The sequence below is a fragment of the Cnephaeus nilssonii genome, assembly GCF_951640355.1.
Source record: "Cnephaeus nilssonii genome assembly, chromosome: 7".
NCBI classification, from domain to species: domain Eukaryota; kingdom Metazoa; phylum Chordata; class Mammalia; order Chiroptera; family Vespertilionidae; genus Cnephaeus; species Cnephaeus nilssonii.
The window spans coordinates 98,288,531-98,310,818 of record NC_137078.1 but is presented as its reverse complement, the minus strand read 5'-3'; the positions used below and the strand labels follow the sequence as shown (position 1 = coordinate 98,310,818).

General features: G+C 49.1%; 1 protein-coding gene and 1 long non-coding RNA gene across 5 annotated transcripts in view; one reads left to right on the top strand and one right to left on the bottom strand.

Moving 5' to 3' along the window:
- The window catches only part of CLSTN1 (calsyntenin 1), a 54,866-nt gene extending 39,519 nt beyond the window's left edge, over positions 1–15,347 (bottom strand). For all 3 annotated transcript variants that reach the window (XM_079778363.1, XM_079778365.1, XM_079778364.1), the window contains exon 1: positions 15,038–15,347. In XM_079778363.1, the coding sequence (XP_079634489.1) occupies positions 15,038–15,128 (91 nt within the window). In that variant the 5' untranslated portion in view covers positions 15,129–15,347. The remainder of the gene's footprint in view (positions 1–15,037) is intronic.
- Positions 15,348–15,505: 158 nt separating this feature from the next.
- On the top strand, positions 15,506–18,299 carry LOC307103609. Of its 2 annotated transcripts, none has more exons than XR_013813823.1 (3): positions 15,506–15,897; positions 16,272–16,391; positions 17,453–18,299. It is a non-coding gene; the product is annotated as an uncharacterized lncRNA (long non-coding RNA). The 2 variants fall into 2 exon arrangements; XR_013813824.1 differs by having other exon boundaries at positions 15,506–15,939.
- Positions 18,300–22,288: the final 3,989 nt, after the last annotated feature.

Here is a 22,288-nt window from a genome sequence, read left to right as displayed (position 1 = left end):
ACACAATGACCTGCACACGGGTGTTTACAGCAACTTTACTCATATTGCCAAAGCCTGGGAGAAACCGAGATGCCCTCCAGTGGGTGAATGGATAAAACTGTGGTCCATCCAAACCACGGAGTATTATTCAGTGATAAAAAGCAATGAGCTACCGAGCCATGAAAAGACATGGCGGAGACTTCACGCACATGACTAAGTGAATGAAGCCAATCTGGAAAGCTACCTACCTTGTGATTCCAACTCGGTGACATACTGGAAAAGACACGCTATGGAGACAGTAAAAGGATCAGTGGCGGCAGGGGCTCGAGGGGAGGGAGGAATGACCGGAGAGAGCCCAGGATTGTCAGGGCAGTGAACCTGCTCTGTGTGATACTACAGTGGTGGATACACGTCATACATCTGTCCAAACCCACAGAAGGTACAACACTAGGAGCGGGCCCTGGTGTAAACTATGGACTTTGGGTGACGACGCTGTCAAGGTAGGGCCTCAGTGGTAATGAGCGTACCGCCATGGTGCAGGATGTCAACAGTGGGGGAGGCTGTGCATGTGGGGCCAGATATATGGAATCTCTCTGTACTTTCTACTCAGTTTTGCTAGGAGCCCAGAACTGTTAAAAGCTATGATCATTTGCCCTGGCCGGTGTGGCTCAGTTGGTTGGGTGTCAGCCCACGAACCAAAGTTTGCCGGTTTGGTTCCCAGTCAAGGTCACATGCCGGGGTCGCAGGCTCGATTCCTGGTAGGGGGCCCGGAAATAGACCCACATAAACACAGCCAACTGGTCTGTGCAAAGGAGCAAAGGAGCACAACAGAACGAAGTCTTTTCAACAAATGGTGCTGAACAGCTGGACAGCCACGTGGCAAAAATGAAGCTAGACACAGGCCAAGGCAGCCAACTGATGTTACGCTTTCACATTGATGTTTCTCTCTCTAAAAATCAATAAACTATTCTTTAAAAACAACAACAAACTTATGTTCATTTTATGTAATGTGGATTTTACCTCCATTTTAAAAAGGGGTAGTTACATAGAATGGAGTTCATAAAACACCAAACACAGTTTACTGTAGTGTTCTAAACACTTCCAAAATCAGTTTACTCCTCCTAACAACCCTATGAGATAGGTACTAATAGCCTCCTTTTATGAAGAAGGATGAAGAAACTGAGGCATGGAGAGAGTAAGTAGCCTGCCTAACAGCAGAGCCGGGCTTTGAGCCCAATAGTTGAGCTCCAGAGTCTATGTTCTGAACCATGCCACTGCTCTCCCATGCTGCAGCCTTATTCTGGGGGGACACAGAGGCAGACCTCTGACAATGAACGCTGCCCTCCAAGAGGAAAGGGGTCCCCTGATTGGATGGGTTCCGGCAGAAAGGAGCTAGCTGAGGCCAGTGCTCACTGCAGAGAGGAAACACAGCAGACGCTGCACCAGAGATTCCCAAAGCTCTCTGACCCAAAGCTGGGACGTGAGCAGTGCGCAAACTTCGAGCCGTTCCCATGAAAAGTGCTCCAAGAGTAAAAAGAATCTAACTCTGTTAATACAATGTATGCTTTCTCCAGAACGTTTTAAACTCCTCCAACTTTATAATCTTTCCTGACTCATCTGCACATGAAAGGTTTGCAACAAGTCACCCAATGTGAAGGCTTTTGAGTACCATTAATTACAGAAAGACACAGGGTTAAGGACACTCTCGGTTGGTCTCTACTACATATTCCTCCTTTTCCTATTCTGAATTACATCAATATCACAGTGACGACAATAAAAACTTCAATTGCTTTCCTCTTTGGTAAACAGGCTTACTGAGCTAATCTATAATAATAAAAGCATAATATGCTAATTAGACCAGACAGCCGGACGACCTTCCAGATGAAGCCGGGGCTGCAAGGGCCGAGCCCCTTGCACGAATTTCGTGCATTGGACCTCTAGTTGATATATAAAATCCCTTCTAAAATGCTAGCCATTTAACTCAAAAGGTGGTTTTTTAAGATAGATTAGCAGATTTTTAAAGTTTAGGGGTTTAAAAGTACTCAACATTCTAATGCAATGACACATAAGTAGCCAGAGATCGTAAAAAGTGGGAAGACAGATTTTACAAGCACAGGAAGGACTTAATCATAAAACAGAGAAAGGGTTAGATGACCTCGCAAGGGGAAACGAGTTGTGGGATGTAGTCTAGCCAAGAACTAGGCCGCGGTCAACAAGGGTGATACAAACAAACAAACAAACAACCATTCCCCACCCAGGCTAACAGGACAGTGCAAGCCCATGCATGACTTATTCCAGAAAACGCCCAACCATTTTTCAGGAAATTAAAGCAAACGGCAGTACAGGCCTCTCTTATTGTAGCAGTTATACAAAGTGTTTTTACAATGAAACCAACCATGTAAGGTCTCCAAAGGGCCATCGTGTGAGGGGGAAAGAAAAGAAAAAAGTTGGTAATCTTTCAAAAAAAATACACAGGCTTGCTTTTTTTTTCTAGATCTCATGCTACAGAAAATACTGCTATGGGAAGTGTATACTCCCAAAGAATAAACCTGATTTTAACATCTACTTACGCTTTTCCATCCATTCCTGTCTTCTAGCCCATTAAGAATGTGTCCTTTAATAAAATTAAAAAGAAACCAGAAGTAATAATCCAGAAACACACCGAGGGTACTGCTGACCACGCTGGGGGCAGCAGGGGTGTGCTGAACACTGAAAGCAAATCCAGGCCCACACCTCTCTTCTTCTTTTTCCTTTATTTTTATTGTTGACATTCCTACAGATGTCCCCACTCCCTCTCCACTTTGCCCACATCCCCCGCCCCCAGCCCCCTTCCCTCTGGCCATCACCACGCTGTGTCTGTGTTTGGGTTATGCATATATGTTCTCTGGCCAATCCCTTCACCTCCATTCATCCAGTCCCCCCACACCCCTCCCCTCTGACAGCTGTCAGTCTGCTCCACGCATCCATGCCTGTTTCTATTTTGTCTGTCAGTTTATGTTGCTCATTAGATTCCACATCTAAATGAGGTCACATGGTATTTGTCTTTCTCCGACTGGCTTATTTCACTTCGCGTGATAATCTCCAGGCCCGTCCATGCTGTTCCGCGCCTGTCTTCTCGCTCAAGAAAGCAAGTGACGGTGTAAATGACAGGCGTGGTTATAGGAATAAGTTCAATTAACTCTAATTTCTTTTCTTTTTTTCTTCAAGTAAATCATGTGCCAGCTTTCCTTTGCTACTTTAGCTATCATTTAGAAGCAAAGCACTGGGTGATATAGCCCCCAACTGTATTCTGACATCAACCACTGCCCAACAGCAACAGTTATCAGGATGTGGTCAGAGGACTCTAGGGGGTCCCCAAGACCCTTTCAGGGGGCTCACAAAGCCCTCCCTTTTCCAGCTACGTATCTGTGCGAGGCCGAATTTTTTTCATCTACTTCAATCAAATAACAGATAGCAACAGGTAGAATGCAGAATCCCGCTGTCTTCTCCTAAACCCATGTTAAAGAGAACAGCAGAAATGTAAAGCAATGCCAGTCTTCTTATTAAATTGTTTTTTGTTTTGGAAAATGTATTTTTCATTAAACATATGTTGTTACCATCTAATGCGTTTATTACTGCTATTTTAAATAAGTTAATATTTTAATAGGGTCTCAGTATAATTTCTAATCCAGCCCACATAAACACAAGCGCTTCGGGGTCCTCCTAACTTTTGAGAGCACAGGGGTCCTGACACCCAACACTCTGGGAGCCCTATAGAGCCTACCACGTCCCTCTGATGGATTATTATACCCACCATCCCCGGGACAAATGCTTAATGAATGACACCGAGAACATTATACAACACCCTGTATAAATTAATTCATTTTGTTTAAAACTCTATGTAGATAAGTTTTTACAAGGGAAAAAAATCTAGAGACACACGGAAGTGTTAGGACTGATATCTCAGAGAAGCAGTATTTTAGGTCATCTTTTCTTTTTTGCTCTTAATTGTACTTTTATTTTTTACAGTAAGGAGGTGGGGCGGGGGGGCAACTGGAGCAGCATTTCCCAAAGTGTGTCCCATGGAACACTGGTGCCCAAGATGCCTCAGGAAGAGTCCATGATCAAATTAGCTGCATAAATGTTGACCACACCCCCCTCAGCAATTCTTCACACACACAGACACTAACGGTCGGGCAAGTCCTGCAGGGATGAAACCTGTTTAACACATTTCTCAAACTTAGGTGGCCAACAGACCCCTCTCACCAAACACCACCTGTGCATGTGACACACTTAGGGAACCACTGCCTTAGAGATCAACCTGTCACCCTGATTCAACAACTCGGAGCGGAGGCCTGCAGTTGGTTGCTCCTGTCTGGTGAGTGTTAAAGTCACGGTGTCACCATTATAGAGCATGGGTGACTTCTAGTAAACAACACAGAAACCCTACCGAGGCTCTGCGGAGGTGGTGTAAAATACATTTCTTACATTTGCTTTAGTAAAATACCTCCACACAAAGGAGCAAATTTATACAGATTTAGGAGCTTCAACAATTCAATGAACAGTTTTAAATAGCAATTATTAAGTGAAATTTTCTTTGATGAAAAACATTAAGTACATTTGACCATGAGCCATTCCTTGAAAGACATGAGTAAGTATTCCCTGAAAGGCTGGCCTGCACATGGACAGTCCCGGCATGGCGGCCACGCGGCCTGCAGGGGCCCAAGTTTTCAGAAGGCCCATTGCCCAGGCTCCACCACCTCCATCCCACACCCCGAGCACCTGGGCACCAGGATCCTGTTGGCCCAGGTCTTCTCCCTCCTGCCACCTTCTTTCCTGTTCAAGGTCACAAGGAACAGGCCACTCCCCTCCTCCTCTCTCAGGCTGGGTTGCGCATAAGCCAGGTTAAGACTCCTCCTTCCTTCCTGAACTCTCTCTCTCTCTCTTTCTTTAATTGTTTAAAGTATTACATATGTCTCCTTTTTCCCCGACTGACACCCTCCCCGCCCCCCCCCCCCCCCCCCCGCCCCAACTCTCTCTTACTGCCTCCTATTCCAGGTGCGAGCCAGGGAGTGCCTGGCCATGGCTGATGCCCCCAAATCTTTTAAAACCACTCTTCTACTTCAAGGCCTACTTACCACAACATGTTTTAAATTATTATTATTGATTTCAGAGAGGAAGGGAGAGGGAGAGGGGGGGGGGGAGGAGGAGGGGGAAACATCAATGATGAGAGAGAATCATTGATCAACTGCCTCCTGCAAGCTCCACACTGGGGATCAAGCCCACAACCCAGGCATGTGCCCTGACCAGGAATTGAACCATGACCTCCTGGTTCATAGGTCAATACTCAACCACTGAGCCACGCCAGCCAGGCTTACCACATTTTAACAAGCACTCCATTGGCATTTTATATACTTACTAGAGGCCAGGTACATGAAATTCATGCACAGGTAGGGTCCCTAGGCCTGGCTGGCGATCAGGGTCGATCTATGGGGCGACCAGTGGGGTGATTGGGGTCCCCTGCGGGCACCCACCTTGGCTGGCCTGGCACTGCCCGCTCGCCAGCCCCACCCTCGGCCACCGCTGATCGTCTCCTTCTGCGGGGCAACTGGCAGGTCAATCCGGGGGTCCCTGTTTGCATCTGCTTTGGCTGGCCTGGGGCCTGTGGGATGGGGGCAGCTCCTGCGTTGAGCGTCTGCTCCCTGGTGGTCAGTGTGCGTCATAGCGACTGGTTGTTCCGCCAGTCTTTCCGCTGTTTGGTCCATTTGCATATTAGGCTTTTATTATATAGGATTAATACTGTGATGGGGTGTGCTATGGTTTACTGCAAATTTGCCCGATTTTCACTTGTTATGGGTTAAACAAGTTTCTGACGATCACTTTTGGAGCTTAAACACTTTATAACAATGTCTCCAGAGGAACACTATTTGAGTTCCAAGGTGAATGCACAATAGATGATATGAATTGCTTTTTCAGGTCATCCGGGAATTAGAAATGGGTCTCAGGAAACAACACATCCAGACAAAGCCAGGTTAAGGCAGTTGACAGACAGTCACTAGACGACAGCAGCGGAGCAGAGGGGCCAAGGAGCCTCAGCTGGGTGAGCTCACCTCCCAGCAGTCAGGTCTGAGCAGGGGAACGAAACCACGCCTGAGCATTTCAGGAGAAAGGATCTCAATCTGACCAGAAGGGACTAACTTGTTAGCCACTACGGGGGTTTCTCAGATGTCGGGGTTCACCACTGCCCACTGCACCAGCTTGCCTTAGTTTACCTGTCTGTCTATACCTGGGTTTCCAAAAGAGAAGGAGGTACAGTCAGGACTGCTCTATTCCAAGACAAGGCTTTTGCCCCCAATGCCTTTCTGCTCCCCTACACGACTCAGCTGAGTTTCTAGATAAAACAGGAACTCAGGAGCCCTTTTTAGCCTCTCCCTTCAGGCCTAACTAACCCAAACGTAGCCTAATGGCCAACACCGTCTTCCTCACTCTCCCTGGTGTCACTCTGGCCATCAGCACTGAAAACGACATTCACATATACTTAATAAGAAAAAAATTCAACAAAGACATACTTTCTGATGCATTACTTTTTTACAGTAGTAAAAATAATCTCAAACCTTTCAAGAATAGTAAGAAAGAACAATTCTTTAGAAATTGGGTTAAGAAACTTCTCAACTGAATAAGCAAATATGTATTAATCACTGGCATATCTAAAAGAGTTCATCAAATATTAATGTTGCAGTTGTTATTAATACAAGTCATCATTAGGGGGAACAGCTATGTTATGAAATTATCTCACTGGGACTTGTTCCTCCAGTTAGTAAAGGTTTAAAAATGTCAGATTTCATACAAAAAAGCATTTGTGTCATTTTCTATCCTAGGCCTTAAATATTCAGAAGATGCTCATTAGTTGCTTCTTTTAATAAGGCTCCATACGCTTAGGAATGGACTTTTTAAACGGTTGCCAAATGAAAATGCTCTATTCAGGAATCATGGGCAGGCATTAATGGATATTTACAAACACAACCCAGAAGCCAGATCCACCCAGGCTGCCAGGCTGCGGAGTATCCCAGGTGCCTGCCATTAACACAGCATTGGTAACTGAGGCGCTCAGATACCCCCACGCCGCTGCCCACCTTCTAGTCCTCCCCGGCTCCTTCCATCACTGCAGCTCAAGGTGAACGTGGCCTAGGGAGGAACGGAATGCCAGCCAGTGAGTGCATTAGGCTCCTTACTAGCTCTTCTGATAAACATCTGAAATGCATGGAAGAAAAAAAGATCAGGGATTATTGAAGAATTTTAATTATTTCTGTTATCCTTGTTACTAAGTCTGTAAGTAACAGGAAACTGGCATGAATTAGTCAAGGCATTTTAAAGGTAAACATAACCTGCTGAGGCAACGGCTCTAATCCCCCAATCAAAAGGGACAGTTCCTGATTAGCCTCCATTGTCTGCTGTGACCTTAGAGTGCTCTGTCCTTTGTCAGGTGCTAGGGACAGCGAAGAGAGTGCAGCCTCCACCCTGAGGCCACCAGAGAATGTCTTCCAATGGGGGGAGGGGCCAGCGGGGAGGTGACCCCAGGGCTGTGCATCAGCTGGCTTATCGGAAAGGGTGCCCAGAGGACCGAGGGCTCTGGCTAAAACCTCGGGGCTAGGCCCCCATCCTGACTATGAATACTGTGCAGTGTAAGTCTGTGAATACTCAGGCCCAGTGACTGCTTCGTTTAATGCTGTTGCCATTTTGAAATTCTTAATTTTTGAACAAAGGTGCCCTGCACTTCGATTCTGCACTTGTCCCCAAGTATTATGCAGCTGGTGCTATGAACATTCATCATTAGCTACATCTAAAACATGCAAAATTAAATGGGACTGGATTCTGCATTAAGATGGAATAAATTATGTTCTTTAAAGGCCACTTATACAAATCGTTCTTAAATTTTACATACTTCAATTTAAGTTTATGACGTTCAATTTTTTTCTTGGTGATCCTTAAAATGAGAGTACTATATTATATAACAAAAACTTATGTAGTATTAACAAGAGCCCAGAATAAATGTCTTCATTAGACTTTAAATGGGTATTAAACAAAGATGACATTCATTTTTACAGAGTTTTAAAAACTCACTTTGATTCTAAAGACATATTTCTAAGCGTTTTATACTGTGAAGATTGGGTAAGTAACCAATAGTAAATTAAAGAATAAAAATCAAAGCAGCAGCCCTGGCTGGCTGGCTCCGTTGGGTGGAGCATTGGGTGGGGGCGTGGACTCTGGACCACAAATGTGCTCAGCCTTTCTTAAAGTGACAGGTGGCAACAACAAAGAGCTGCAGGACTGGATGTGGCCAACGATTTGAAGGATTGGTGAGACTTAGTCCCAAGGAAAGCTGACTGAAAGCTCAAACAATGTTTTAAAGAAAAGGGTTGCTTTGTGTGCGAGCAAGTGCCCAAGCTGAGAGATCCACTGTCAGGAACACGGAAGGCAGGCCTGTGACAGGGAAGGCTGCTTGCGTGGAGCGGGCAGAGCTTTCAAAGCTCCTTTCAACGCAAAGTCTAAGGTCCGGGGAGGAATGATACGGAAGATAACAGCAAAGGAAGAAGCTGGTTGCACGAAATGCCAGTTTGTCCCTAGACCAGGAAAAAACCCAGCGACTTAACCCTCTGATAAGAAAACTCCCGCCATATCCCTGAAGCCCTGGCTGATGTGGCTCGGCTGGCTGAGCATCATCCGGTGCACCAAAGGGTCGCAGGTTCAATTCCTGGTCAGGGTAGGTGAGGGAGGCAACTGATCGATGTTTATCTCTCCCTCTCCTCTCTCTCAGAGAAAACGATCAACAGAAAACTCTCTGACAACTGTGAAGTATGTATCTGGTTAGAAAGACTCTCCTAGAGTAATTATGAGATCCAAAGTGAGTGTAGGACGGTGCAGCCATTGTGGAAAACAGTCTGGCAGTTCCTCAAAATGTTAAACACAGAGTTATCATAAGACCCAGCAATTCCGCTCCTAGGCATATACCCAAGAGAACTGAAAATACATGACCACACGAGAACCTGCACACGAATGTTCACAGCAGCACTGTTCACAGGAACCACAGAGGGGAAAGCAACTCAAACATCCATCAGCTGATGAATGGAAAAATAAGTGTTGTCTATCCATCCGAGGGAACCTTGCCTTAGTCTGTTCGGGCTGCTGTGACAAAATAACATAGACTAGATGGCTTATAAACAACAGAAATTTCTTTCTCACATCCTGGAGGCTGGACCAAGACCAAGGCGCAGGAAATGTGGTGTCTGGTTCCTTGGACAGCCATCTTCTCGCTGTGTCTTCATTTGGTGGAAAGGGCAAGGGGTCTTTTGTAAGGGCACTGATTGCATCCGGGAGGGCTCCACCCTCGTGACCTAACCATCTCCCCAAAGCCCCACCTCCAAATACTATGACTTGGAGGAGGAGGATTAGGTCTCAACATAGAAATTTTGGAGGGACACAAACCTATACAAATATTATTCAGCCCTAAAAAGAAATAACGTTTTGACTCAGGCTATAACATGGATGAATCTTGAAAACGTCATGCTAAGTGAAAGAAGCCAGTCACAAAAGGCTTTGCATTGTATGATTCTAGTGTTATGACATGTCCGGACCAGGCAGATCCAGATTAGCGGTTGCCAGGAGATGGGGGAAAGGGGAATTCAGAGTGACAGTTAAGGGCTATGGGGTTTCTTTTTGGGGTGATGAAAACACTCAGAAATTAGATAGTGGTGATGGCTGCACACTGAATTGTGCATTTTTAAAAGGGTGAATTTTATGGTATATGAATTACATTTCAATAAAGCTGTTTAAATTTTTATTTTAAAGAGTAGATATAGGAAAAGAAAAACATCTTTTGTCCTAAACAATGTGTTTAAGAAATTATAGATCAAGGTAATCTGAAAAGTAGCGGACTCTAGAAGTTCTTGTCATAAGAGAATAAAACTGGTCCAAAACAGACGACTATAAGATAATATCCATGCCTGACCAAAGGTTAAACAACATGATTCTGCCTTTTCTATGCTGTGTCCCACCTATTTCTTACTGGGGTTTTGGAATGGAAGGAAAGGTAACTGTTGGATGTGTTTTATAGGTTTTTGAGATGTTCTAAATTCAGTTACTTTGAAATTACTGAATCTTCACCTAGAAATTTTTATTATTTTGTTAAACCTCACCCAGGGACATTTTTTCTATTGATTTCTTTTCTTTTCTTTTCTTAAGAGAGAGAAGAAAAGGAAGGAAGGGATGGAGGGGGAGAGAGAAACATCCATGTGAGAGAGACAGATTGACTGGTTGCCTCCTGCACCAGGCCAGGTCGGCGGGGGATCGAACTTGCAACCCTTCGGTGCTGGGGCCAATGCTCTAACCACTTAGCACACCGGCCAGGGCTCTTCGCCTAAAACTTTAAAAATAAAAAAGCCTTAGCAACAGATTTAGTGAAAAAATTTAATCTAATAATATCACCCTACAGCTAAATGAGAAAATTAACAAAAATATTCCAAGGACAGGTTAGAAAGGACCTATTAAATCAGGGACAAGTTAACACCGTGCTCCAATTTCTAGGTGGTGGGGCTCTATGGAAAAGTTGGGCACTCTGTCAGCCTGACACATGGGCAGGGAACTGTCACATGTGAGGCTTCTGGCCTGCACAGTCTCTACTGGTGTCAAAACGTCACTTTTAAGGGTTGTTTTTTGAAGAATGCAAGAATGCAACATTGAAAAAAAAAAAAAAAGAATGCAACAGCGCAGGCCTAGCTGGTTTGGCTCCTTGGACAGAGCCTCGGCCAGTGGACTGAAGGGTCTTGGGTTCGATTCTGGTCAAGGGCATGTACCTGGTTGCAGGCTCAATTCCCAGCCCAGGTTGGGACACATGCAGGAGGCAACCAATCGATGTCTCTCTCACATGAATGTTTCTCTCTCGGTCTCTCCCCCTCCCTTTCACTCTCTCTAAAAAAATGAATGGAAAATATCCCCGGGTGAGGATTAACAACAACAAAAAGAATACAGCATTGCATAAAATCATTCCCACCACTTTTTTCCCCCCAAAATATTTTTATTGCTTTCAGAGAGGAAGGGAGAGGGAGAAACAGATAGAAACATCAGTGATGGGAGAGAATCATCGATCGGCTGTCTCCTGCACGCTCACTACTGGGGACCGAGCCTGCAACCTGGGCATGTGCCCTTGACTGGAATCGAACCCGGGACCCTTCAGTCCCCAGGCCGACGCTCTATCCACTGAGCCAAACCAGCCAGGGCCCCACCACTTCTGAATCCATATCCCTGAAGCTCTGTATTCCATAGCAAATCAATATCCTGAATTTCATTTATAAAAAGACACAACATTTCTTCAAGTACCTCTGCTCTTACCAAATGAAGACCACAGAAAAAGCAAGGTCTACATAAAAGCACTAGAGGCCCGGTACACGAATTCGTGCACGGGTGGGGTCCACCGGCCTGCCCTGATTGGGAGGTGGGGGCCAATCTAACGCAGGGCTGGCCTGGGGGAGGGGTCGTAGGCGGTTGTCAGGCCAGCCCCGCCCCCTGGTTGAACTCCCAGTTGAGGGGATAATTTGCATATTAGCCTTTTATTATATAGGATAATGATCTAAAACCTCAATTAACCAGAACATGTGAGATACACTCTGGGTGACTTCCAGGATAATCAGATCTCCTACTTTGTTTTAACTCTCATAAATGAAAACCCTATCTAAAAATTACATTTCCTGTCTTAGACAGCAATAATAAAAATAATCCAATTCTTTTTCGTGTCCTAAAATTTTAACATCCCTCAGGTTCCTCATTTTAGTATATGTGCTGCTGAAGCGAGCACATCAGGTTCCTCATTTTAAACATGAAAAGTTGGTTTAATAAACTTAACCAAGTCCTGAAAGTAATGTCATGCAATTATAGGATTTTCTAATTTCAATGTAAAAAATAATGTTACAATATTTCATTAATATTTCACGTATTGGTCATACTCCTCATATCTAAAACTGAAATGTTGTTTTAGCTCAAAAATCAAATAGTACTGACACTGAAAATGTATGATATAAACTCCTAAAACTTCCTTTTGAAAATGAGTTCCTATGAAACTGCTTGGTTTTATGCTTCTTCTCCGTAAAGTAGTATGTAGCCAAGGATAGACTCTATTGAATAAGATTCCAGTTAATCAGTTACAGCTCTTAAACTGGAATACATTCAGAATTATTAATATTTAATTATTCCTTCAGCATTATAGGTTTCCTATGTGAATAAATGATACTTAGCAATAAAAATACTAGGTTAAGCATATTATTGAAGTCTATATTCAAATGACTTTTTCCTCAAAGTTGCTTTGAAGAACAAGGTAACAAATTAAGAAACCGTTTTCTAAAAAGGCTGAGAATTACAGCGTGTTTTTTTAAAAAATGAACTGAAAGTAGTAGCCACAGAGCTCCAGCCTTCAAAAGCTGCTACAGATTTTTTTTTTTAAATCTAATATCCCCAACACTACAATCACCAGGAGGGTCCTTGAAAAAGTATCTACTGATGAATTCTGATATCCATGTTGCAGAATTTCCGTTGGTTTATACTCTGTCTGTAAGGCTTTTTCAGTAAAAATAACATATATAAGCAAGCAAACCAGACCAGACCCCCTTCCATCCTGGGGCATATTCCTAATGAGACAGACAATAAACAAAATAACTAAGTGACAAAGGGCATCAGAACAAGTGCTGTGAAAAAAAGGGAAAGTGAGCTGGGAAGGGAGGGCTCGGGGGTTGGGGAGAGAGATAAATTTCAAATAGTAAGAAGAAACCTCACTGAGTATTCTGCGTACAAACAAGAAAATAACAGTCAATATTATTTATTTGGCTTTGAAATGCATTACATGCTTGCATTTTTTAAAAATATTCATAGAAGCTTTCTATTTCATTTTCTGGTTCCTCAAAATTGACTCACTGGAGAGAAGGAAGGCAGCCTACGATATGCCACAGATATTTCTAATATTTTGGTTTGATGTGTTTTTAGAACTATAGCTACAACTGAAGTGAAATTTAGGGTTCTCCATAAAACTAATAGTCAAAGTGCAACTTAGATTACAAGACCTAACATTCTCTCCAGCAATTTGTGATCTTTATCCCATTAATATTTATTAGAGGTAGCTCATGTATGAACACAGCAGTCTCTAATGTCAGACTATCTTGCAGCAGTAAAACATTCAGATATTACTTGACATGATTATCTTTTAAAGTAAACCCACAGAACGTGTCTCCCCAAATTGCATATTTACATAGAAAATTCATTTGTAACATTTTTAAATGAAATCGTTTTATCAGCATTTCATGCAATATTCTGGAGACATTTTCTAACTTGCAAGCTGGAAAAAATAACAAACACAGCAGAATAATCGATGTTTAAATATTTTTATTTTGAAGACTAAGAATTCTTAAGTATTACAAATGCACCAAGAAAAGCTTAGACATAGTTAAGCAAGTTACAAAAGTCTCAAGTCATCTTTCACGTAAGACTTGTTAGTGCGTCATAATGAAGATATTTGATACTGAAATTTACACTGTTTCAGTATCTCAATAATACCAAAGAACTAATTTAACTAGTCAATAATGAATAGCAAATGTGGGTGAAAAGACAAAAGAAAATATGGGTTTTAATGGGAAATGCCATCACTGACTAAACTAAATACACTTGAACTGTTCCCCAAATACCCAACCCAAGCACGTATTTTAAAAATGTGTTTGTCCTCAGAGAAGCAAAACTTTGACATTTTTGCATGATATATTCGACTTTCAGACCTCCATCCCAAATCTGGCAAGAACCTTTCAAACTTAGCTTGATGTGAGTTTTAAAGATCAAATTGAGAGCAATTTGATACTAAAATCTGAATTTGATAGTCAATAGAGCGTCACAAATGAAATGAAAGAAGTACCCAAAGTTTATCATCCTCCATGTGAAGAAAGGAACGTGGAACAAAAGATGCTTTTGCCTCTTCTGCCCTTTAGATTGTTGTTAACACCATAGTTCTCTCCGTAGTCATACCAAGGAAGAGAAAATGATAATTTTTTTCAAAGCTTGCTAAATTGAAATACGACCATTTATTTCATCTAGGCTTGCATCAACCCTCTCCCCCACGCCCCCAATTTTTTTTATTTAAAAAAAAATCAGAGGAATAGATCCAAGTACTCTATAAACTACACCTAGGTTACTTGTTCCCGACCCAAGGAAAATGGTTACGATTCCAAGGCTCGTTCGGAAGCCTGGATCTGCAATGCGTAAGCTTTCCGTGGGCAAGATGAGTCAAGATCAGAAAGCATGGAACGTTGACAAGGTTAAGTGGACGAAGACGGAGACAACAAAATAATCAGCTCACTAAGGAGTGTTTCTTGCCAAGTAACCATAGAATAATTTCTGTCCTAAGGAATCAAAGAGGGCTTCCTTGTTCTGCTGAGGCCATGAAGTCCTCGCACGACCTAAAGTACCGCCGAGGCGCCGGGGATGGGGAGACGGAGATTTCCAATGAGGGGGAGACCGCGGTCCTCAACCCCCGCGCAACCTCACCTTCGGGGGAAAGGTGCGAGGGGAGCAAGAACTTCCAGCTTCTGCTCGTTTGCTGAAGGGACCGGGGAGGGGAGGGGGTGGGAAGGGGCGAGGATGCGTGTCCGCGGTGCAGACTCGGGATCCCGGACAGGGATGCGGAGGAGTGGGCGCTTATGTAAGCACACACCGCGCCGTGCGTGCACCCCGCCCGATGCACATCGGAGACCCAGCACACGTACGGGCATCTCCCCGGGGGCGCAGCCCAGCCAGCGGGCGCTGCCGGGCACGGCGCACCGACCCTTCGGCCGGGCGGCACGTCCCTCAGACCGCGCCGCCACCACCCGGGGCTGCGACGGGGGCGGCCGGGACCCAGGTGCCCCGCCCAGGACGGAGCTCGATTTCCCCCGGCGCCCGCGGCGCGCGCCCCCGGCCTCCCGCGCCCCGACCCCCGCATTCCCTCCCGGCTCCCGGCGCGGGCCCTGCGCCTGACCCCGGCCCCGCGGCCGCCCCGCCCCGCCCCGCCGCTCACCTCGCGCGGCCCAGACGCCGCAGTCGCACAGCAGCGCGGCCAGCAGCAGCCAGGCGGCCGGGGCCGGCGCGGGCGCGGGGCGGCGCAGCATCGCTCGGGCGCCCGGCCCTCGGCGGGAACGCAGGGAGGCGCTCGGGGCGCGGAGCGGGTCTCAGGCGGCGCGGAGCCAAGCAGCCGCGGCGGGAACCAGGGGCCGCGGAGGAGCCGCCGCCGGGACTCTGGGCCGCGCGCTCGGGCCGCGAGCGCCTCCCCGCCTCGGAGGCAGCGCTTCGCTGGAGGCAGCGGCTCCAACTAAGATGGCGGCGGCGCTCTCTCTCGGGTCCGACCTGGGTACCCGACTGGGGGCGGGGCCTGGCGGGGTGGGGCGGGGATGTGGGCGGGACCGAGTGGATGGGGCGGGGCTAAGTGGCTGCGGGGCGGGGCGGGGCGGGGCGGGGCGGGGCCGGGAGCCCAGGCCAGGCGCGCGCGCAGCGGCCCGCAGAGCGCGCGGGGCGCGGGAAGGCGGGGAGGGGCGCGCACCCGTGGGGACGCGGCCGGGGGGAGTTTCCCCAGCGGATGGGAGGGCCCGGGGGACTGTACCCCCGCCCCGGCCGCTGCCCGGAGCATCCGCTCTCCATCCCCACGCGCGTTCCCAGGCTCCGGAGCCGAGCGAGCGGAACCCCGCGACCCGGGCCTCCCCCTCTGCCCGTCCCACCCCCAAGGAGCGCAGACCCCGCTGGAGGGTGCAGCCGGTGGCCCCTGAGCGCCCACACCTTGGCCGCTTCGGGAAAGTCGCGTCGCCTCCCGGGACCTCGGTGTCCTCTGCCAAGTAGAGGGGATGCGGGGGCGCTCGGGCCGTGAACGGTGCCCAAGGATGCGAGGTCAGCACCGCGCTCTGTACGTGGTCAGGGGCTGCGCTGCAGGTGCAGTGTGTGTGTGTGTGTGGGGGGGGGGGGGGGTTGCCTGTCCCAGGGAGTCCGTCCTGAATTTGAAACTCAAGATTCCTCCATTTGCTGAAGATATCTGTTTGTGGCTTTTAAAGGTGGCTTGTGCGCGCGCCCTTTTTAGAAGATCTTAGGGTGATGCAAATGTATAAAACGCCGCTCCGGTGGATCCCTACAGGGGTCTTGGGTCCTCTCCTTTCCCTCCACTCCCCCCATCACCCCCACACACACTAGAGGAAAGAACTGGAACCGTCATGGAGGGCTCCGTGGGCCAGGCACGATGACACAACAGGATTGGCTCCATTTTGCAGATGAGGAAACAGGTGATGACTTCCCCGGTTGAGACACCTGTAAAAAGCAATACCCTCCAGGCCAGGCGGTGGCATTAGGGAGACACCAACAGCAAAAGCTCAATGGCAATAAAATATTACGTAAGTGATTCCAGACGGTGCTGGGAGAGCTGAAGGCGATCCTGCCCGTGTGTGCCGAGAGGGGCTGGCTGGCTGGTGGGCTGGGGTGGAGGGGTGGGCCGCTTGGGAGGCTGGGAGGGAATGAGTCACTCCATTTGTGGAGAGTGGAGGACTTATTTAGGGGAGTAGTGGGCGAGGTAGCTTGAGGCCAGATTGTGAGGTACCTGAAGTGACAGGATGAGGCATTTGGACTTAATCCTACAGGGACGACCTTGAACAGCAGTGAACAGAGGCGTGATGTGACTTGAGGAGGTTTTAACGAAATCTAATGAATGTGCTCTTCCTCCCCTGTCCTTTCCCCCTCAAAGGCTTCCTCCACCAAAGCCGGGAGATCCCACCTCTGCTTCCCAGCCACCCCCTCCTCTGAGTCCCGGAGGACAACGCTCCCCTGGGGTGGACCCTTCCCAAGCGAACCTGCTTGGCCCCTGCCCTCTCCAGGCCACCCCTCCACTGCTCCCCGCCAGCTCTGCAGAGTCATCCTCTCCAGGCACTGCTGTGCGTCCGTCTCTCCCTGGGTGGTGGGGGCCCTGCCGCCATCTCATCAGGTCCAGACAGCTGTCAGGCTTCCCACCTCTGAGCACTAGGCCACACCCAGTGGACCTCAGGGTCTGCTGTTGCCATTATCTTTGAAAAATGTATATTTTTAATTGATTTCAGAGAGGAAGGGAGAGAGAGAGAAACATCAATGATGAGAGAGAATCAGTGATTGGCTGCCTCCTGCACGCCCCCTACTGGGGATCAAGTCTGCAGCCTGGGCATGTGCCCTTGACCAGAATCAAACCTGGGACCCTTCAGTCCACAGGCCGATGCTCTATCCACTGTGCCAAACCAGCTGCTGTTTACCATTATCTGCCTTCAGTTCATTCCTTCCCAGGACCCTTCTCCACTTCTGCCCTGAGCCTCAGGTCCTTACAGTGCACCTCTGGGCTGCCTCCTCCATGAAGTCCTCCTGATTAGCTCTTAACCAGCCAAGACTTGATAATCTGCTACTTTGTGTCCTCTTCTCCTCCCCATTATTCTAGTGGGAAGGACCCAGACGGTACAGTCAGACTGCCCTGGATGGAACTTCTGACTCCTGCTCCTACAAATGACCTTGGACAACTTATGGAACTCTCTTTCCTCCCCTGTGAAATGGGATAACAGTACCTGTTTCCTCGAGTCGTGAGACTTAAATGAAACGATGCAATTGAAGTGCCTCACAGAGCCTGGTATACAGTAGGTCTAAACATATGGTAGTTTCTTTTCCCTCAGGAGCCTTCTGAGCTCCTAGCGTACTGCTGAGCACACAGTAGGAGCGCAGTAAACATCCAGTGATGAACTAAATGAGTTGCTGTTTGTTTGGTGTGTGTGCTTTTTATTACAGAGATCCCACGTGGGACCTTGGAGATTTACAAAACAAAATCAGAGAGGCATAATCTCAGAACCGCGTTCTGAGTCTGTAGGCCGATGCCAAGAGGGAGAGTGTAATGTATTCAGTTCTATTAGAAACGCAAACAAACGCTCTCTGGTGTCCGGAATCCCGATCCCTTTATCTTCTCGCCCTCACCGTCCCTTAAAGAAACAAAGAGATCGATCAGAAAGGTCCCGCAGCAGGTGGGCAGGGCTCAGCGCAGCCTGCACACGCTGGGCTGTGCCCGCGGGAGAGGTAGTGCCGCTGCCGGGCTCAGCCTGACGCCTTGGAAGCCGGAGAACGGTGAGCTGCCTTTCCGCTCCGCCTGACAATAGCCTCGGCCATGTTGGCACTTCGCAAAGGTCTCCACGTGATGGACCAGTTAATCCTCAGAAGGGCCCACTATGGGGATCGATGCAGACTGGTGCTGTGATTAGCAGAGGGGCCGTGCCAGGGGCCTGGGGCAGTAGGAAGAGAGGCAACACCCAGCCCTGTCCTTAGCGGGTACTTAGACGGGAGGACAAGGGGGTGACTTTGTCAGCCGAGCAGGGAAGACATGACTTCTGAAGGAGCAGTAGGTAGAGAGGACACAACATTCAGGGTGCTGCATTTAAAATATATACATATATTTTTTTAATTGCTTTCAGAGAGGGAGAGACAGAAACAGCAATCATGAAAGAATTATTGCTGCATGATTGAGCCCGCAACCTGGGCATGTGCCCAGACCGGGAAATGAACCGTGACCTCCTGGTTCATACGTCGATGCTCAACCACTGAGCCACGCCGGCCGGGCAGGATGCTGCATTTTTGAAATGGCTCTTGCTAATCACAACAGCCTCTGTATTAAGCTCCTGTCATTTCTGTCCAGCAACACTCCAGGAGGGACTTCCATTGTTCCAGGTTAGGAAAATGTAACCTTTGTTCAAGAGCCCACTGCTAGAAAGGACACCTGGGATTCAGTTTCATGTCTGTCTGAGCCCGGAGACGGTGCCTTCGCCCCTGGGTGAGGTTACGCCCCCGATACCAAAACCGGGCTGCACGGGGGCCCCGGCGGCTGCCGCCCTCCAGCTGTGCGAGGCCCTGGGAGGCCGGCTTCATCCAGCCTGAGCTTCCTCCCGGGAGGACCATTCCCAGGGCCCGAGTTGCCATGAGGATGAAATGAGACCTCGGGCAGGAAAGCTGTGTGTCAGGAAGCCGAGCCACCCACGGGCGGGCGTGTTTCTGCTGTTAGTACAGCGAGCCATGCGCGTGCGTGTGGAACCAGCTGGAGGCAGGTGAGCAGCCACCATAACCGCTCTCCTGATAGTGTGCCTGGCAGCAAGCCCACTTCGGGGTGCCGGGGAGCAGGTTGTGAGAAATCTAATGAGAGCCACTGAATACAAACTCCCGAAGGTACTAAAACCACAGCCCCGCACCACCACCAGGTGCCCCCACGGCCCCGTCGGGTGCTCGGTCAGGCCCGGCCACTCCATTGCTGTAGGAGGGATAATGAGACACAGAAGGATGTGACTTAGGGCAGACACTCTGGTTGGACAGACCTGGGTTCAAATGCGTTTCTGTCCACTTCCTTCCGTTTTGTAAAATTTTCATTTAATCTTGTTGTATGGTTATGTTAAATATTCACAAAGTTCCAGAGTCAAACCCTGAAAGCAAGGTGCTCAGAGAAGTCTAGTCCCATTTCTATCTCCTCCTCTCTGATCGCTCCTTCACGTGTAGATGACTGTGTTGCCTGTTTTGCACTTATCCTTCCATTAAAAAATACAAGCAAAGCCCGGCTGGTGTAGTCAGTGGTTGAGTGTCAACCTATGAACCAGCAGGTCAAGGTTCGGTTCCCAGTCACAGCATATGCCAGGGTTGCACGCGCGCGCGCACACACACACACGACATATGGGCAAATGCGGGACACACAACCCAAACTCTGTCTGCCCACAACACCGCGATGGGAAGGACTGCACTGGTTTCAATGAGGAGGGAAAGGCGAGGGCAGAAACGACCCAGCCTCCCCTGCCCCAGGAGGAAACCCACCGCGGTTCCTGCGCAGTGAAAACGGGCGCATCGGGTTCCCTCCACAGCTCCCTCCCGTTCCCGGGAGCTGGGAGGAGCCTGTAGGGTCCAGCGGTTTAACCAACAGGAGGAATGTTTTACTCACACGGTCTTGCTTCAGACAAAGCCTGGTTCCAGTGATTAGCGGTGAAGACCAGACAGTTTCCTCATCTGTAAAATGGGCATAATAATAGTAATACCTCGTTTAGACTGTTGTGGGGATTAAATGAGAGGATGCATCTGAGGGGTGTAGCTCAGTGGGTGACACCTAGAAGTGTCACTACTCTGCTCTCATGGAGAGGATAACGAGGATGATATGTTGTATGCAAATGGACTTTGAGAAGTCGAAGGAGATGGTGACGGTGATAATAGCCACTGTCATGCAGCTCTTTCTAGTTCGCATTTGTCAAGCACGTTCCCTTTCACAGGGGCGTCTGTATGCATGTGGAACGCACAGCAATGTCCCTGGTAGGGGTTTATTTTTTTAATTTTTTAAAAATATTTTTATTGATTTCAGAGAGGAAGGGAGAGAGAGAGAGAGAGAGAAACATCAATGATGAGAGAGAGAGAACCATTGATCGGCTGCCTCCTGCAACCCCCTCCTCCCCCACACTGGGGATCAAACCTGCAACCCAGGCAATGTGCCCTTGACGGGAATCGAACCTGGGACCCTTCAGTCCACAGGCTGACGCTCTATCCACTGAGCTACACCGGCTAGGGCTCCCTGGTAGGGGTTCATTCATCTCTGTCTAACTGATGGGAAGCAAGGGTTCCCAGGAGTGCAGGGACTTGCCAGGACCCTCAGCCCTCCGATGAGGCTCCTCTGGTCTCTTGCAATTTTGCCTCAGCCCTGAAGCCCCCTGGGCCAGCCAACTCCGGCAGAAGTCAAGAGCCAGGTTCCAGAATCTCTGGCCCTTTCAGGCCTCCAGCTCGTCTAGTTGCTTGGCTACCTCTTTCCTCTCCTTCCTCACCTGGGTAGCGGGATTAATCACCCCCCCAGAGACCAAGAAATAATGAGCACGACTCACCCAGTGAGGGCTTGCTGTGGGCGGGCCCTGCAGGACGCATTCTGCTTGTGCGTTATCCGATGTCCTGCTAGCCCGTCACAGGCAAGGAATGCAGTGGTTATCCTGCCTTACAGAGGAGGACACCGGGGCTCAGAGAGGTCCGTCATTTGCCCAAGGTCACACAGCCAAGTGCTAGAGTCAGGATTCAGACCCAGGCCTGTCTGACCCCAACGCTGTCACCCAGGGCGTTCCTGACTCCCGGACACTGCTCTGATGGTGAAAGTGACCGCAAGGCCAGGAAAAGTCAGAGGGCCATCGAGACGGGAGACGTGCTCGCTGACCTCCGTCCTGTCTGATGCCCCCGTAGCTCCGGAAGCTCCTGGGTGGTGGGTGGCCAGGTGGGTGAGCCAAGACGCTGGGCTGCAACAGTGATGGGAAGGGGATGTCTCAGCCAAGGACCAGGCCCTTCATCCATCCCAAAGGACGGTCCCCTCTAAGGGCAGGCCTGTCCTGACCATCCCAGGCCAGCTCCCGCCTCACACACTGCACACGTGGCCTTCTCACCTGCGTGTGGCCTTTCCAGGTGTGAGCCCTTCTGGAGCCTTCTTGCATTTAACCCCGAGCCTGCCACTCCCCAGCTCTGTGGCCTTCCTCTCTCGGTTTCATCATCTGTAAGATGGGATCCCAGAGGCACGTGCCTCACAGGGATGCTGTGTGGGTTACAAGTGATGCTGCCGTGAGCGCTCAGTACCTGGCGGCCATCCTTCCAGCTGGGTCCTCTCGGTCAGCCCCCAGCCCGGCGTGGTCAGGCAGGAGGGGCCAGCCCTCCTCTCTCTCCTGTTCACATCCTGCCGGTGCTTTAAGGGGCCCATCTCTGACTGGGAAGGCTCACCCAGGGAGGCGCTTCTGCTCCGGCCTGTGTGCCTTCCCAGGGGCAGCAGGGAGGGGGTGGCCCTGCCTCCTCTCCGCTCCCCCTCCCACTCACCCTCCTTGGAGTTGCAGTGCTGGGCTCCCATCATCTGCAGGCACTGAGTTAGGGGTGCAAATGAGGAGGCTGCTTGTCCCCAACCAGCCTCACAGAGGCCCTGAGAATTCCCATGAGCCTGAGCGGCTGGCTCAGCAGGAGCCAGGCAGCCCAGCGGCCTGGGAAAGGCAGGGAGCAAATTGCTGGAAAGCACTGGAGCGAGAGGACCAGTGGCCTGCAGGGGAGGGGAGGGCCCAGCTGAAGAGTCTGCGAATCCCACTCCCACCCTGACCCCTGGTTGCATAGGCCCAGCGAGGAGTCGTGATGGATGGCAAGGGAAGACCAGGGAGCTGGAGCAAGAGGGCAAGGCAGATGGGAAGGCCCAGGGTGAGGAGCCCCAGATGCCCGCTGGGGGCAGGGGAGGTTCTGCCTGGCACTAGCTGGGCAGGGGATG